The following is a 17,627-nucleotide window of genomic DNA, read 5'->3' as shown; positions in this document are numbered from 1 at the left end:
AAACTGCACTAACACCATAGTGGATTTTCTGCACTAAATTCCCCGCTAAGCTAATGGATTCCACACCCACATTTGTCATAAGCCTTGCAGGGTCTCTAATCACCTGCTCTGTGGCCTGCTGTAGATTCCTAATGTTACCCTCCCTGTAGCGCTCTATCTATGTTCACAGACATGATGGCGGCACCTTCCCCAGTAGGGTGGAGGCCATCCGGCATCAGCAAGCCACGGCGCCCCAGAACGAAGGCCAGTTATCAATAAAGCTAAAACCTTGCTGTCTGCAAAACTGCGCCAGCCACCTATTTAATGATGTCAGCCTACTAAATGCCTCATCATTACCCCGGGAGGGGAGGGGACCAGAGACTATTAATCAATGCTGACACATCTTTCTGGCAAGGTCACAAGTCCTCTCTATGTCCATTTTTGTGACCTGTGAGTGCTTCATCCTGATATCATTGGTGCCAACATGAATAACTATGTGACTATATCTCATGTCATGTTCCTTCGTCAAAACTATTATTACCTTGAGTTTGACCTTTCAGGGTTACCTCAGGTCAAAAATAAAGTGACCAAAAGAAATGTATCTTCATATATAAGTATTTTTAGTAACCATAGCTGTCGTTTGATCCCATTCCTCAGAATACCCCGTCAAAACACTTACTATGTGTAAGCATTGGGCCCAGATTTTGAAATTGGGCTGTGACCTTGACTTGTAACCAATTTTTTCACCAAACTGTCAGTGGCTGACCCTCAGTCATTCCACTATGTTTGGTCCAAATCAGATCAGTACTGAGTTATTTTGTTCACACATGGGATTGAAAACACTGGCATGCAGTGCAGCGCACAAGTGCATTTCCAAAACACACTGATCACATACACCAACCTCAATGCAATCCAGATTAGAGCTGGAGTGATTGATCAAGTATTAAATTAATCACTAACTAGTTTTAAATTTGTTGAATCATTTTGAGTCATTTTTAAATGTCTAAATTCTCTGATTTTAGATTAGATTAGATCAGATTAGATAGAACTTTATTAATCCCTTGGGAAGACTCCCTCATGGAAATTAAAGTTCCAGCAGCATTATATAGCAGCACACAGGGTAAGAAGCACACTGAGTATCAAAAGTGAAAGTTAAAAAAAAAACAGTTTACAAATATAAATATAATACACAAATATAAATACCAGACATATTCAATACTGACCAATACTTTAGCATCTCAAATCTGAATATTTTCTGGTTTGTTTACTGCTCTGACAATTAATTGAATATCTTTGGGATATGGACAAAACAAGACACCATCTTGGACATCAAGGATGTCACCTTGGGAAATGCTGACATTTTTCACCATTTTTTTTTTTTACATTTTGTGGACCACCAAACAATGAATCAATTGAGAGAATCAGTTTAAGTCCTACATTTAGGTAATGGCTGTGCTAAAAATGGCATATGCTTCCTTTACGTCATTCGCTGTTTGTGAATCTTGCACAATCTCACGGTCCGTGACTCACGTGAGAGGTCAGTTTCAGCAGAGTTCCGATTCAGGGCACAATGTAAACATACCTCATGAAGCATGGACAACAAGACAACATTGGGGTATGGTCACAGGAGCTATGCCTCCTCTAGATAACCCTCTCAACTTGGGAGAACGTGTCATCATCATAATCGCCTGTGAACTCGCTGAATCAACACCATCCACATCCTCACTAGCCAGTGTTTACATGCGCTGTGAGACGCCAGAACTCTGCTGTTGCTGCGGTGCATTCTGAGAAGTGCAGGGTGCCGCCAGGGGGAATAAGGGAAATTTTAAAGTACTGAATGCCAGGCTCTTTGGCTGCAGCGCACCCATGTGTGAAAAACATCACAGTTTGACTTTAAAATAAGTCTCATACATTGAAAGGACTATCAAACAATGGAAACACATCACATTTTTAAGTCCTTTGGACTGTGTGTTATGGTTAGGGGTTCGGGTGGAACTGAACCGTTTCAGACTATGGATCCACACGCAGGGAGCTGAACATGGAGAGGAGTTCAAAAGGAAAATATATTTATTTACAATAAATAAATGAAATGCTGTGCTGGAATGCCTGCAGTATAGAGAGTGGCCTGTCTCCTGGTGGTGAAATAAGGGAGCAGCAGTTTCCCGGGCCACTCTTGAAGGAATAATGTCAACTAAGGATTCTATGACCAGGGCCAGGTGGAACGCTCAGCTCAGCAACCAGGAACTAAGCATAAGCTGTGGAAAGCTTTGGCGTCTTGAGCGCACAGCTGGGAGACGCACTCAGGGTCACGGGGTGGTGATCAGGTTTGGTCCTCCTGGAATCTGTCTGGATCATGGAACAAGGCTCTGAAAGCTGGCGAGGTAAAAACGAGGAAAGTAGGGTGACAAACAACAAACAAATGACAAGTCTCTGGCAGTTCATGAACAGAAAGTCAGGGTTTAAATAGTCTATCAGTCACTCATCTGATCCAGGTGTGAAAACAAAACTGAGGACGCCATCTGGTGGAGAAACAAACACTGGTAATACAACACAGTAAAAACTACAGTTTAGGGGAAATCCTGACAGTATGTCCAAAAGTGAACTGCATTTATATAGCATTCTACAGCGATGCTTCACATTCACCCACTCTCTCACACACACACACACACACACACACACACACACACACACACACACACACACACACACACACACACACACACACACACACACACACACACACACACACACACACACACACACACACTGTTGTCAGGATGCTGCCATGCAAGGCGTTCACTACACAGGAGCAAGCTTGGGATTAACAAGCTTGCTCAAGGGCCCGAGTGATTTTCCGGTCTGATAGGGATTTGAACTGAGTATGCATTTGACATCACCTCCCAAGGACTAATGCCATCAAGATTCACCCCCGGTGCGCTTTGTGCTGTTCATCTTTCTGACATTTTCTGAAAACCTATGCAATGAAATTTCCTGAAATTTGGTGGGGATACTTCTTGGGGACCTGTCTGGCCATGGAAGTTTAGACTTTTGGACTGACTGTCCCTGTGGCCACCAGGTCCTCCCAGAATGGCACAAAAAAAGGGGGGGGGGGGGGGATGCAATTTTCATACTTATAAAGTAATTGCTGAGAAACTGTTAAATAACCTTTTCTGTGATTTTTCCATAAAGATTGTTTGGGAGGCTACAGACAGCCAGACATTTTTTTATTGTCCTTGAATCATTCTAGGGGCCCACAAATGCACCCCCATTAAAAAATGTACATTGTTCGATTGATATGAGGAAATCTTTTCATCGAATTTTTCTGAAATTTGGGACAGACAATTATTGATGGACTGTCTGGTCATGGTAAGTTGGACTTTATGATTGAATCCCAGGATAAACAATTTCAGACAGAGTTATACTTAATAGAGAAGTTACTTACTTAATGACACTTTCCCCATATTTGGTCAAAATTACTCTTTCTTTGTCCAAAGGACTTTAGTGTCTCCTGACACCATTTTTGTTGTGATTGACATTGTTGATAAGGTCATGTAATACGAGGTCTATTAGAAAAGAAACCAACAGTTTTATTTTTTTTTTAAACTATATGGATTTGAATCACGTGTGATTACATCAGCCAAGCTTGAACCCTCGTGCGCATGCGTGAGTTTTTTCACGCCTGTCGGTGACTTCATTCTCCTGTGAGCACGCCTTGTGGAAGGAGTGGTCCAGCCCCCTCGTCGGATTTTCATTGTCTGAGAAGTTGCTGAGAGACTGGCGCTGTGCTTGATCAAACGTTTTTCAAAAACTGTGAGGCACATCCGAGTGGACACCATTCGAGAAAATTCTGTGAAAATTTTAACGGCTGATGAGAGATTTTGAATTGTTTCTATCGCTGTAAGGACTTCCCACGGAGCAGGATGTCGCGCAGCGCTCCAAGGCGACGTCGTCATCCTGTTTCAAGCTGAAAACCTCCAAATTTAAGCCTCTGTTGACCCAGGACGTCGTGAGAGAACTGAGAACTTTCAGAAGAGGTCGGAATCAGCAGTTTATCCGGACATTCCACTGTTAAAGGAGATTTTTTTAATGAAAGACATGCGGACGGTTTGGCCGTGTTGATAACCATTTGTAAAATCCAGGCGGCTTTTGGTGGCTTTCAGTTGAGTGAGTATCTGAGAAATTGTTTAACAGCAGGGTATGTTCCAACTTAAGGCTTCCAACGGAGGTGTTTTTCCTGTGGCGGGCGCGCTGCGCCAGCTGCGAGCCAATGCGCCAATCCGTCCGCACGTCTTTCATTAAAAAAAATCTCCTTTAACAGTGGAATGTCCGGATAAACTGCTGATTCCAACCTCTTCTGAAAGTTCTCTGTTCTCTCACGACGTCCTGGGTCAACAGAGGCTTAAATTTGGAGGTTTTCAGCTTGAAACAGGATGACGACGTCGTCTCGGAGCGCTGTGCGATGTCCCGCTCCGTGGGGAGTCCTTACAGCGATAGAAAAATCCAAAATCTCTCATCAGCCATTAAAATTTTCACAGAAAACCAGCTGAATTTCTCGAATGGTGTCCACTCGGATGTGCCTCACAGTTTTTGAAAAAATTTTGATCAAGCACAGCGCCAGTCTCTCAGCAACTTCTCAGACAAAGGAATTCCGACGAGGGGGCTGGACCACTCCTTCCACAAGGCGTGCTCACAGGCGAATGACATCACCGACAGGCGTGAAAAAACTCTTGCATGTCCACGAGGGTTCAAGCTTTGCTGATGTAATCACACGTGATTCAAATCCATATGGTTTTTTAAAAAAATAATAAGGTCGGATATTTTTCTAACAGACCTCGTATAACACATGTAACTCACAAACTATTGATCTGATTGACATCAAAGGTAGTGTTTCATTAATTTTATCATAGATCAGAATCATCTAGATTATTTTCCACTTTAGCTTCTTTTGGTAACATTCATAATCCTTATCTTAAATGAATAGAAGAGTGCATTCTCTCACCGATGCCTACCAGTTTGCATGAAATTATATGGATTGGGGTTTCCACCACAGGGTTGTACAATTCATCTGAATAAGATCATTATGAAATCCAGAAGTTAAGGTGGTTTCAGTATTTGGTTAGGATTCCTTCTGGACACATCCCTCTGGAGTTTTTCCATACATGTCCAACTCAGACCGACTTTTAGAGATAAATATAGTGTATCCCATCAGTGCTGGGAGCAGTCTGGGATCCTCCCCAAGGAATTGGTAGATGCAGCTGGGAGGTTTAGGAGCCCCAAGTATGCAGTGGAAAACAGATTATCTAGATCAAATGACTTATCTGTAGCTGGTTGAGCAGCCTGGAAAACCTCCGGAGACATGTGACCAGGATGAATCCGGTACCTGAACCACCTCGACTCTGAATTCTTTCTGGATTTTAGAGCTCCTCATGGACTCTGGGAGGGTAAATCATGCAACCCTGTGAAGGAAACTCTGATCCACATAATTTCATGCAAACTGGCATTTTCAGTGAGACAATGCATCTTATTTTTTTTTTTTTTCTAATTTGAGGATTTGACATATTACTCAAAGTGGAAGAGAACAAGTTAGATGATTCTGATCCAGATTTAATGATCTTGTAGGAAGATGATTAAACTCTATTCTATGTGCATATTGTATATATACTGTATATTTTCTGTCCTGGGGACCCTTTGAGTTCCTCCATGAGATGTTGGTAGGTGTAACTGAGGTGAGGGAAGTTTGGGAGCAATCTGGCTCCAAATATGCCGTGTAAAATGAATGAACTGGATTAAATATTTCTCTGTATGTTGGTCAAAAAGACACATTTCCACAGTTGTCTTATTGTTGTTGTGATGTTCTAAAAGGGCTTGACTGTTGTTTAGCAGGCATTATGGTTGTCAACGTTGCACTTTCAACTATAAAATAAATGAATAGAAAGAAATAAAAAATGGTAGAAATGAGAAAATATGGAACTGGTCAGACTGCAAACAAGAAAATGTATCACTGTGTTGTAATAAAAATGAACAAATCTAAATTGAAAATGTTTCTTGGAATTTAAACCACCACAAAGCCTTGCTCAAGAGTCACTTCATAACCAAGAAAACTAATAGAAAATTAAGTCATTTGCAAATGAGTTCCAGTTTCCATTTATATTCTAAGTGAATAGAATGGGAAGGAAATTGCCTCAGGCCTCCGTATGAGGAATTGGTTTATAAAAGTTCTGCTTAAAGTATCACAGTGGCCTAAAACACTGACATGCTGTACTATTATGTGAATAGCATTTCCAATATAGAGACTGGCCACCCGATCTTAATTGAATAGCGGATTGAAAAACAGTCAGTGTGCGTTTTGTGTGTGTGTGTGTGTGAGAGAGAGAGAGGGGAGGGGAGGGAGAGAGAGGGAGGGTATATGTGTGGGTGTGTGTGTATACACTTCAAATCCAGTGGGCTCTAGGGCTCTAATGAGATACAAAAGTACAGACAGCAGGTTGAGCGTGGGCTGGAAACCATGGCAACGGCCTTGGGCTCAGACACATAAAGAGACGGCGAGGCAGCAAGAGCGAAACGACCCACAGTGTTGTTAAGACCAGTTGTTTTGGCCAAGAAGAGAGCGAGTGATCGATTTGCCTGATTTGTGACAACACTGGCTCTTGCTGAGACCAGCACGGACTCAAACTCTTAGTACGTGCACACACAAGAGGGTGCACTTCTGTTATGTCCAAGTTTAGAAGCAAGTGCTGGCTGGTGCCACGATTGTCTGTGCGTAGCCACATCCACTGCACAATGGAAGCACCTTGGGTTCAGGGTGGCAGTTATCCACATTTATCTGCTACAGTCAGATGAAACCCGGGCGTCCCCTTGGTCTTCTTCAGCCACTCGGTTCCTCAACACTGAATTATACATATGTTAGGACCTGGGTCACACACACGCACACGCAAATGTAAGACGTGTCCAAAATATTGCAACTCAGAAAGCAAGTGATACTCATCGTCTTCCTCCTCTTATACTTTTTACATTGTAGGAGATATTTAGAGTGGCTGTTTTGAAGGATTGGTTAAAGATACATTTATGGTTACTAATAAACACAACTGTAAAATTACATCATGTTGCGTTTCTATTGGTCATATGATCTTTGAGCTTGGATGACCTAAAAAAGTCAAAGTAATAGTTTTCAGGAAGTGGTTAAGATACACCGATGGTTACTAATTAAAAACCCGCCCTCATCACCTTTCTATTGGCCACATGACATTTGACCTTGGATGACTTTTCAAAGTCACAATTTTAACTCAAACCACTGGGGGCCATTATGGAGGAAACATGGTTGTGTGTTAGATGAGGATAGAGTGGTTCATTTTTGGACAGAACTGATCAAGGCCACACAGAAACACATATTATGGTATCACTGAATCACAAAAAAAAAAAAATGAATTTGCGTGAATTGGTGTCAAATATGTGTGACACGGACAGTGTGCTCTTTGTTTAATTCCTACTTTCACCATGTTAACATGAGCAAAGCGTCGCGCAGTGGTGCAAAGCCCACTCATGGTACAGGGCGTCCTAAATAGGAAGTGCCAAAATTCAAGTCCACAGTAAAACAGGAAATGTTCAAATGTTCAAACACTTGCTGGATTGACAAACGAGATCCCATGGAATCTAGCGGGAACTCAGTGGCAAGCTCACACTCAAAGAGGGAGTGCCAAATTCTCAGTCACAGTGAAACAGGAAATGTCCAGTGTTGAATACTTCCTGGCATGGGTGGAGCTAGAGCAGAGGCCGGGGTTTCACTGGACTCCCCTGAAATCTGATTGTAGACAGATGAATGACATGTCACGGCACCACACATCTGGTTGAAAGACCTGCATTTTCAAATCAGTGAGTCACATTGACTGCTAGGTTCCTCCTGTCCAGTTGTTGGTGCTGTGTACCACAAAAAGTTCTAATCCACCTTAGTAGAAGAAGAAAAATGTTTGCTTCAGATTTGAACTGAACACGTCGTTTGAACTTGGGACCTCATAATTCCATAACATTCAGTCACAGATTGTCCAAACTATACCTTTTTGGAATCTTAATGATCAGGCAAATAATGTGGTGTAGTTTTCCATATGATTGGAACATCTTTTAATTTTGACCCCTGTGTAATTCTTCATTTGACCCCTACCTGGCAGCCTATTGAAAATTCAAGTGGCCAGTCAGTTTTTTTTTAAAGAGTTCATGTCTATGGATTATTTGTGCTAAATTTGATGCTTGTTTCACCATTTGCAGGATTCCACTCTAAATATTCTCTTATCTGCTGCACTATATATGAGATGTAAGATGCTGCTCCCTAGTGTTTCTCAATTGCCCTCAAAAATATTGTAACACTTGGTATTTCACACATTTTAATTTGTTTATTCCATTTCAAATACATTTTTTTCTAAAATTATCTTTCTTGAACTCAAACTGAAAGCAAATCTCTACAACCTGATATAAATTAAATAAAATTATAAAATCCAGCTTCCTGATGAAGTGGTGTAGAGGAGGATTTTCTTAAAAAGAAGACCTGAAAGTTCAGCTACAATTTGACAGAAAGTACATTTGAGATGAAAGCCTAGATTTGATGTTTTGGTGAAAGAAACTTTTGTATTTCTTCATAATTGATGTAAATAAAGTCCAAGACATATTCAGTAACTTGGAAATGTTCATGTTTCCATCCCCTGAATTGTCTAAAGAAAACTGGCAATAAAACTGATTATTATTTACAGGTTTTATCAAGTTTTAGAGATTTGATTTCAGTTTGAGTTTGAGGAAGATAATTGTAGAATTTTTTATTATTTTTTTATGTATTTAAAATGACATAAACAAATTTAAATGTGTGAAATTCCAAGTGTTCTAATACAGTATCCCAAGCTTATGATGAGTGCAAAATGAGTGTGGTATTATTACTGTTTTGTTTAAGAATGTTTAATTTTCACTGTTGTTGCACTTTGTGTCAAATCATAGTCATATCGTATGTCATATTGATATGAAAATTCAGTAAGGTATATCTTCTATTATACATTCCAAATCTAAGGTGGAACTCTACTAGTGTTTACTGAGGTACACCTAAATCTCTTAAAAAAAAAAAAAAAAAGAGTAGAGCCACTTAGGTGCCTGGTCTTGAGAACCAGGGATGGGAGGTTGAAAAGCTTTTTTTATCCCATGGGAACTCTCCGTACCCACCTAAGCGGCTCAAGAATATGGACAGCATATTTATAAGTGACATTTACATGGCAATTTATATGACAATATTGAGATACAATAATTTGGCCATATTGTACAGTCCTACTGTCAACTAGCTGAAAACTTTGAGGTGGGGAGTCTGGGGGGGCCCTTTAGAAGCTGAAAGGCTTTAGTCATGCTCATGCTCCCAAGAACAATTTTACTGAAAAAAGTCTGAAGGACCTAAAACATATGGTTAGATGGCGAGGAGCTTTTCCAGGCATGTGAGAGGCAAATAAAGAAAAATGCTTAAATAGGCGGGGAGTCTGGGGGGGCTCCGCCAAGCTGAAAGGTTTTTGCCATGCTAGTGCTCCCCTGAAGCATTTACTCAAAATAAAGTCTGAAGGACCTAAAGGACATGGTGAGATGGTGAGGGGCTTTTCCAGGCATGTGAGAGGCAAATAAAGAAAAATGCCTAAAAAGGTGGGGGTCTGGGGGGATTCTGCCAAACTGAAAGGTTTTTTTGCCATGCTAATGCTCCCCTGAAGCATTTACTCAAAATAAAGTCTGAAGGACCTAAAGGACATGGTGAGATGCTGACAAGCTTCACTCATTCATGGCCGCGACATATGCATATTATGAGAAAATGTTAAAGAATGGGTCCTAAATAAGCCAAAAAAAAAAAGCAAAAGAGGAAACAAAAATTGAATATGTACTACAAATGCTTGCATGTGAAAGAGAAACGTGTTGTAAAAAAAAAAAAAAAGCAAGAAAGAAAGATTGACAGATGGATGTGGTGGAATGTGGCAGAACAGGAGGAAGAAGTCGAGGAAACAAAAACAGAAGGGCTCAAGGGAGAGATGAAGGTGTTAATGAGAAAAGCTGAAAGACAGATGGGGGAGAGAGAGCGAGAGAAAGAAAGAGAGAGAGCAGGAGGAGATCTATTGACAAGAGAGAACTAATTAATGACCATTACTTAAGAATTTGTATGATGGCTTCATATATGTCAACCTCGACTGCTTCTCCTTTGTCGTCTTTCTTTTCATGTCGCCTCGTTCCGCCTGGCGTGCTTCATAATGTCAGGACACTGTGGCGTCAAACAGGCAAGGAGCGAACGCTCGCAAACATCTAAAGTGCTGCTCATTCTTCCGTGGTGGGACAGGCTGATGGATTCGCCGTGAGGATGGGTGGCGTGATGACAGCACTTTGTCGCTCCGCATGGGAGCAGAGACAACAACGGTCTGAGCCGTAGTGCCAATCTTAAAATGTCAGGACTCACAACTATCTCGAGCTCCGTGGGCTCACTTTTTATCTACAGGGACACAAAAAAAGCGCAAACACTGTTTGTCTGGGATCAGGCTCGTGGAAGCTCTGCTGCAAGAGAAAATGAGTTTTAGTCTCCAAGGGGGTCTGTGTGTGTGTGTGTGTGTGTGTGTGTGTGTGTGTGTGTGTGTGTGTGTGTGTGTGTGTGTGTGTGTGTGTGTGTGTGTGTGTGTGTGTGTGTGTGTGTGTGTGTGAAAGTGAGAGAGAGAGAGACAGGCGTAAGAAAGAATTCAAATAGAAAAAACAGAGGAGTATTGTCATTGTCTCGCTCAAGGCCGTGTTGGCAACGGGGTGAGAGGAGATGTATCGCTCGGATCCATCCATCGCTCTGTCACACCCTCGCTGTGCCATCTGGGCTCCTCGTGATTCTGTGCTTCAAGAGCTGCGTCTCTTCTCTTTGCTGCTGTACTGCAGCCAAAATACTCCAGCTGACCTCGGCCAGTGTGTGTGAATGTGCAAATTGTGGTGTTTGTGCTTATTTGTCAGTGATCCTTTTTTTTTTGACATGGCGCATAGTGATGTAAAGCGCACTCACTCTCCCATATCCTGCCTGCTAATCACTCTGCTGGTGCCACTGTTCAGCGTGTTTCTCCCAGATTTCCTGTTGGAATGACAACCTTGTCGTTGTCTTTGTTGGTCTCTTCCTCTGAGGAATCTGCAGCATTTTGGTGTTTGTGCATGTGTGTCAACTCAAAATGCTTCATTAAAAATAAATATATGATTGGTGCTGGTCAAGCTGCCACAGTATGACTTTATCATCAATGAACAGCTCTCAAATAATGGACAGCACAAACCCCTTCAGCCTCATTTCGTTCATCTCCGCCCCCCCAACGCTCTCTTTGAGTGCTGGTCTTTGATGTAAATTTCACACAGCGTGCATGTGAAAGAGTTTATATTGACGCTTTGGTGCCGCATGCATTTGACCTCTTTTTTGCAGAATGATTTTGACAAAAATCAAGATGAGGCAGAAATGTCTTGTGCATTTTGAAGTTGCCGATGCAGAAAACCAAACTGAGGTGACTGATCATAGTGGCATGTAAAAAAAAAAAGAATCAAGACGGGAGAAGAGCTGTCGACTTTATAGGAGACACCGGAGGTGGAGGTTCAAATGGTGAAACGTCTGCCTATGATTCAGACAGCTGACTAAATGAAGACAGAGTCAGCAGCAATAAAAAAAGTGAAAGCTGCAATAATACAGAAGTACTGTTATGCAGGAATCAGGAGAGCGAATGCAAACTCCCCGATCTGATGATGAGGTATAGAACTCACACTGTGAATATGTCACTATGTGAAGATGTGCATGAAGGAAAATAATTCTGGTCAGATGTCTTCAGGGAGAGATGTTTATTTGATGCATCATATAATGTTGACTTTGTAAGTGCAGCTCCTAAACCAGGCTATGGATTTCAATGAAATTTCACACAGTAGTAGCACACAATGTCCAAATGTGCATGAAGGAAAATAACTTGAATCAGATGTCTTCAATGAGAGATAATTTGTTATGGTTAGGGGTCCGGACAGGTTCGGACTGTTACAGGTGATGGACTTAAGAGCTGGGAGCAAGGAACAGAACTGGTTGTGAACGAAAAGAGATTTATTTACAATAAACCAATGAACAATGCTGCACTGGTTAGATGGCCTGCTGACCCAAGACAGGACCGGCTTGTAACGGTGGGACATCTGGGAGCTGGAGTGCACACACGGACAGACTTGGGAGTCTGAGAACAAGCAGGAATCCTGGGGTATATGGGAACTGGATCCGGAGACAGAGCTGAGGACAGGAACTAGAAGAATGGAGGAGGACAGAGTTGAGGGCTTGCACTCATAACACTGAAGCCTTTAACAACAAGCAGTTCACTGTAGGCTTAAAACAGGAATGTTCACTGTTCTGGAAATAATGTTCACAGTCTAGGAAATAAGGTTTGCTGTTCAGGAATCATTCACAGTTCATGAGTATCTTCAGAGGCCAGAGGTCAAGTGCTGTCCGTCTGGACTTGGAACGTTTTCAGTGGTTCAATATCAGAGTTCATACAATTCTAGGAATTGGTGTTGGGTTGGCTTGAGTCCAGAAGATCATGGGTTCAAATCCCCGCCTGACTGGAAAATCACTAAGGGCCCTTGGGCAAGGCCTTTAATCCCCTATTGCTCCCGGTGTGTAGTGAGCGCCTTGTATGGCAGAACCCTGACATCGGGGTGAATGTGAGGCATTATTGTAAAGTGCTTTGAGAGTCTGATGCAGATGGAAAAGCACTATATAAATGCAGTCCATTTACCATTTACCATTTAGGAAAACAGTTCTTGGAAATAATTCTTGGAACAGTTCTTGGAGCCAGTTCTTGGAAACAGTTCTTATTCATGCACATTCATAATCAGGAGCAACATGGAGAATGGGATCTCACAGACATGCAGGAACTTAACTGAAGCGTGGCAGAGCTACACGCTCTGCAGCTGAAAGCTGTGGTGCAGATAGTCTTGGAGCCAGGAGTATATGCGACATGGAAGCTGCGCAGGAGTGTGTCTGGAAGCACCAGAGAATTCAACAAGCTCTAATACAGGAATTACAGCTGGCCAGGTTACCTTGAAACGAGCTGTGGAAAGCGCCAACATCTGAGTGCATGGAAGCGGCAGAAAAGACGAGGTCAAGGTCATCGAATCTCAGTGAAGTTCTGGGAAGCTACTGGAAGAATCTGGCCTCAGGAGAAACGAACTGGCTTCATGGTATGGAAAACGAAGAATCCAGGCATGACTGATCTTAAAACCGGGGTTTAAGTAGCCACTCCCGATGAGCCGCTCATAAGCTTCAGGTGCGAGGAGATGATGAGTTACAGGTGTTCCTCAGCTCTGCAGCACCATCTTGGGTTAAAACTAACAAACTACACACAATGTTAAAGAAAGGAAAGGAGAGAGTCAGACAAAAGCAGACTATGACATAACTGGATTTTTGACATCACATGATATTGGCATCCTAAGTGCAACTCCTCCTGAACCACTTGGATTTCAGTGAAACTTCACACAGTTGTAGCACACCATGTGAAGACGTGTATGAAGGAAAATCTTTGTTCTGATATTTTCAAGGAGAGATAATTGGACTTCTGTGTTTATTTAATTCTCACATTATGCAGTGTAACTCCCCCTAAACATCTTGGTGGATTTCAATGAAGCATCACACCACGGTAGCACACCATATGGAAATGTGCATGAAGCAAAACAGTTCTAATTAGGTGTATTCAAGGAGAGATAATTGGATTTATGCAGTGTTTTATTATAAATATTATATGTTTGTCAGTTACATGTGTAAACAGCCATGATGACTCCCCTGTCTTTTATTATGAAATAATGCTGAATTTATGTGGAAATGATTGTTGTACAAAAGCTTCTGTCGCTGAGACAGATGATGACTGGAGTGCAGGTTTAAACACAAACAAGGTGATTGTCTGTGAATTGATGCTGACGGTCAGAAATGACACGTGCAGTGAAGACAGAGTGGACCAATTTTTTAGGGGTCACCGTTCCGTCAGTGACAGCAGTTCTCAGTTCTGCCATCCCTACACGTATGGCATTAAATCTGATTCTGATTTGGTTGCTGATGTGAGCATTGTTAGTGCAGCCATATCGGCAAATTTAATCTTTTTTTAAATTATATTAGACTTGATCAGTGATCAGATTCCTTTTTGTTCTTTGGTGATGGGACTTGGGTGGGAATTGTCAATTCCATTTCACTTAAAAACATTCATTTGAAAATAAAAATATAAAGCAATGCTAAAATGTCATCGGCCATATGAACATAAAAATAGGAAACAGAATGTGACCTTTTGACCTGTTATAATAGGTTAAGGTTAGCCATCTTTGAACTTGTCCAAGGTCTGTGTCTCAAGAATGCTCCCTGCGAATTGAAGATGATGTCATTAATAGGACTGGACTTATGCTGAGCACAGACGGACGGATAGACACAATGCCTTTGCAATACCCAATGGCCGTATTTTGACTTGGGTAAAAAGGCAAAACTGCGATTCAGATCACTATAGAAAGCAATGTGAACGTAGCTGTTGGCTGAACAGAAGAGGTAAACTACTAAAGCAAAGAAATTACTCTAAACTGAGATGACAAAGCCAGGAAGTCTATTACAAAGTCCTGAATTATAGCACTAAGGTGAACCAGAACAGACACTAAAGTCTGATCATCTCGTCTTTACATCTGCTCACACTGTAATTTGCATGTAATTGCTGATCCAGGAAACACAAACCTGTTCAACCCTATAAGGCCTTGCACAGAGAAAACACTTCTGTCACATGAGCCATTAAACTGTTGTCAGTGCACATGTGAGGCTGTTGTTTTGAGCAAATTTGGTCACAGAGGGGCAGAAAACAGCAAAGAAGACCAGATAGAAGCAGAATGTAATTGGATAACGCTCCCAGCGGCCCACGTGAGGCAGATCAGCTCTGACCTGAACCTCCATATACACCAACAGTACAACAAAACACACTGAGATGTTGAATTTCAAATTTCAAATTTATTAATTTATATAGTGCCAATTCACGATGAGATTGCCTCAAGGCCCTTCACACAGCGTAATAAAAACAAAGAAAACTGAAATAAAATTTTAAAAACACAACAAAAAGACAAAACCATAGAAGAACACAAGAATAAAAACACATCATAACTAATGATAAAACAAGGAAAACAAATGAGTTTTTAAACGTGATTTAAAAGTCTCCACAGTATCCGACTGTCGTATGTGTGCACGGTACACTGAAAAAAGAGAATGTTTGAACCAACTTAAAAAAGTGTTACAATTTGTAAAAACCTGAATATATTAAGTTGTTTGAGCTTAAGTTTGAAAGTTAAATCAACTCTAACTTACAAACTTAAGTTCAAACAACTTAATATATTCAGGTTTTTACAAATTGTAACACTTTTTAAGTTGGTTCAAACATTCTCTTTTTCAGTAAGCTGCGTGACCAGCAGACTTTTTATTCACCCTGGGAACACAAAAAGTCCTGCACCCTGTGAACGCAGGGCCTGAGCTGGTACATAAGGCTTTACCAGGTCAGCCAGATAGGCAGGCGCAAGTCCATGAACAATTTTATAAGCCAATAACAGAACCTTAAAATCCAATCTTGCAGCGACTGGAAGCTAGTGTAGGCATGCCAAAATGAGCATAATGTGGTCAAACTTTGTGCTTTGTGTCAAAAGTCTGGCAGCAGCATTTTGAACCAGCTGACGACCCCTAATGTTGGACTGTGGTAAACCAGAAAATAGAGCATTACAGTAGTCCAATCTAGAAGAGACAAATGCATGAATCAAAGTCTCAGCATCAGCCATAGACAGGATGTAACCCATAATTCCACCATCCACACATGTGAAGTCACACACAGTGTCACTTTAATACTCCAAACAATAAAATCAATCCTGTTATATCCAGACTCAGAAGGAACATTGCACATCTGTTATTTGTAAAAGGTCAACCAGGTGCTAACCAGGGAGTTCACTCAGCCTTGGTACGCTTCCTCTGTTTCCCTGCAGTGACGGATGGGCAGATCGCTACGACGTGACGGATGGCTACGTTAGAGAAGCTGCCGGCGGTATTACCATCAAGCTCCAGTCTGCTGACGTGAAGTGGTTTGATGAGTACTACCTTAAACTTCGTCCTGAAAACAACCTCAGGAACCCCTGGTTCCCAGAGTTCTGGCAGCATCGTTTCCACTGTCGACTCAAAGGCCACCCGCAGGAGAACAGCAAATACAACCGCACATGTAGCAGTGAGTACACACAACATGCACAGGCTGTGTGACTGTTGGCTACAATAAGTAGTCGGGTTGTCACAATACCAAACTTTGAGTCAATACCAGTAATAATGAAAATACACAATTGTCAGTACCAAATTTGTTACCTCTGTTTAAAAAAAAAAACACAAAAAAATTGATTTAATGAAAACATAAGTCAACGAGGTCAAATAGAGGTGTTGTGTAGATGGCAAAAATATCCATTTTTCAAGCTTTAATTAAACATACACAAATAGTATTTACTAAATACATAGGATAAAACTGTATTATCCAGGTGTACAATAGATAAAGATAACTGTATAGCAGTCAGTAAAACTAAGTGCTGGTTGATTTGGAGTTGTACTATATATTTAGTCAATCATAACTCAGTGTTGGCAAAGTAACTTTGGAAAGTTACTTTATTAGTTACTTTATACAGTTATATTTTACAGTTACTTTATACAGTTACTTCATTAGCAGCTGGGGACAACTTGTCGGCAGCTGCTGAATGTAATGAATAAAGTAACTCATAATCTAATTTGGATATTTTTAAGCTTTAGTACTCAGAAAACTAACTATTAGTTACTTTGCTAATGAGTTACTTTGCTGATTGCTCAATCTTTAGAGTAACCAAGTTAGATAACGAGTTACCTTATTAGTTACATTACGTATTATTTGCAAGTTTTCGGCAGATTCTAATAAAGTAATTGCATAAAACTGCTAATGAAGTAACTGCATAAAGGAACTGTACGAGGTCTGTCCAAAAAGTATCATACCTTTTTATTTTTTTCAAAAACTATATGGATTTGATTCATATGTTTTTACGTCAGCCAAGCTTGAACCTTCATGCGCATGCGTGAGTTTTTCCACGCCTGTCGGTTGCGTCATTCGCCTGTGGGCAGGCTTTGAGTGAGCACTGGTCCACCCCTCTTGTCGTTGTTTGATTGCGAGGAAATGGTGGAATGATTTGGGCTTTTTTTCCATCAGAATTTTTTCAGAAACTGTTAGAGACTGGCAGCTGGAAACCATTCGAAAAATTTATCTGGCTTTCGGTGAAAATTTTACGGGCTTCACATGCCTATCTCGGCTTTCAGTGCTTACCAGTCGAGTGAGTAAAAGAGAAATTGTGGAGAGCTGGGCATGTCCCAACTTGTCCTCAGCGAATCGGTCGTGACGCGCAAAGCCTCCGCGCGGCTTTCCATGACAAAATCTCTTGTTAAAAGTGAAATCTGCCGGAAAATGGCTGATGTCCAGCTCTTGTGATAACCAGAGAAATTGCACACGATGGTCCCGGCTCCACACAGCGATCCGTTTAGAAATGATGTGGTGGTTTCTGCCTCTCGATGGTGGCTCAGAGTGTGGTGCGCCGAGCGCCATTGTGGGCCGTCC

At 41.4% G+C, this 17,627-nt stretch overlaps 1 protein-coding gene across 3 annotated transcripts in view; it reads left to right on the top strand.

Moving 5' to 3' along the window:
• Window positions 1-17,627, top strand: part of grm5b (glutamate receptor, metabotropic 5b) — a 310,360-nt gene that overhangs the window by 219,160 nt on the left and 73,573 nt on the right. For all 3 annotated transcript variants that reach the window (XM_034167750.1, XM_034167749.1, XM_034167751.1), the window contains exon 7: window positions 16,000-16,235. In XM_034167750.1, coding sequence (XP_034023641.1) covers window positions 16,000-16,235 — 236 coding nt within the window. The remainder of the gene's footprint in view (window positions 1-15,999; window positions 16,236-17,627) is intronic.

The sequence above is a fragment of the Thalassophryne amazonica genome, chromosome 4 (genome assembly GCF_902500255.1).
Source record: "Thalassophryne amazonica chromosome 4, fThaAma1.1, whole genome shotgun sequence".
In the NCBI taxonomy this organism is placed as follows: domain Eukaryota; kingdom Metazoa; phylum Chordata; class Actinopteri; order Batrachoidiformes; family Batrachoididae; genus Thalassophryne; species Thalassophryne amazonica.
The sequence above is the reverse complement of the archived record's forward strand: the minus strand, read 5'-3'. Positions and strand labels throughout refer to the sequence as shown.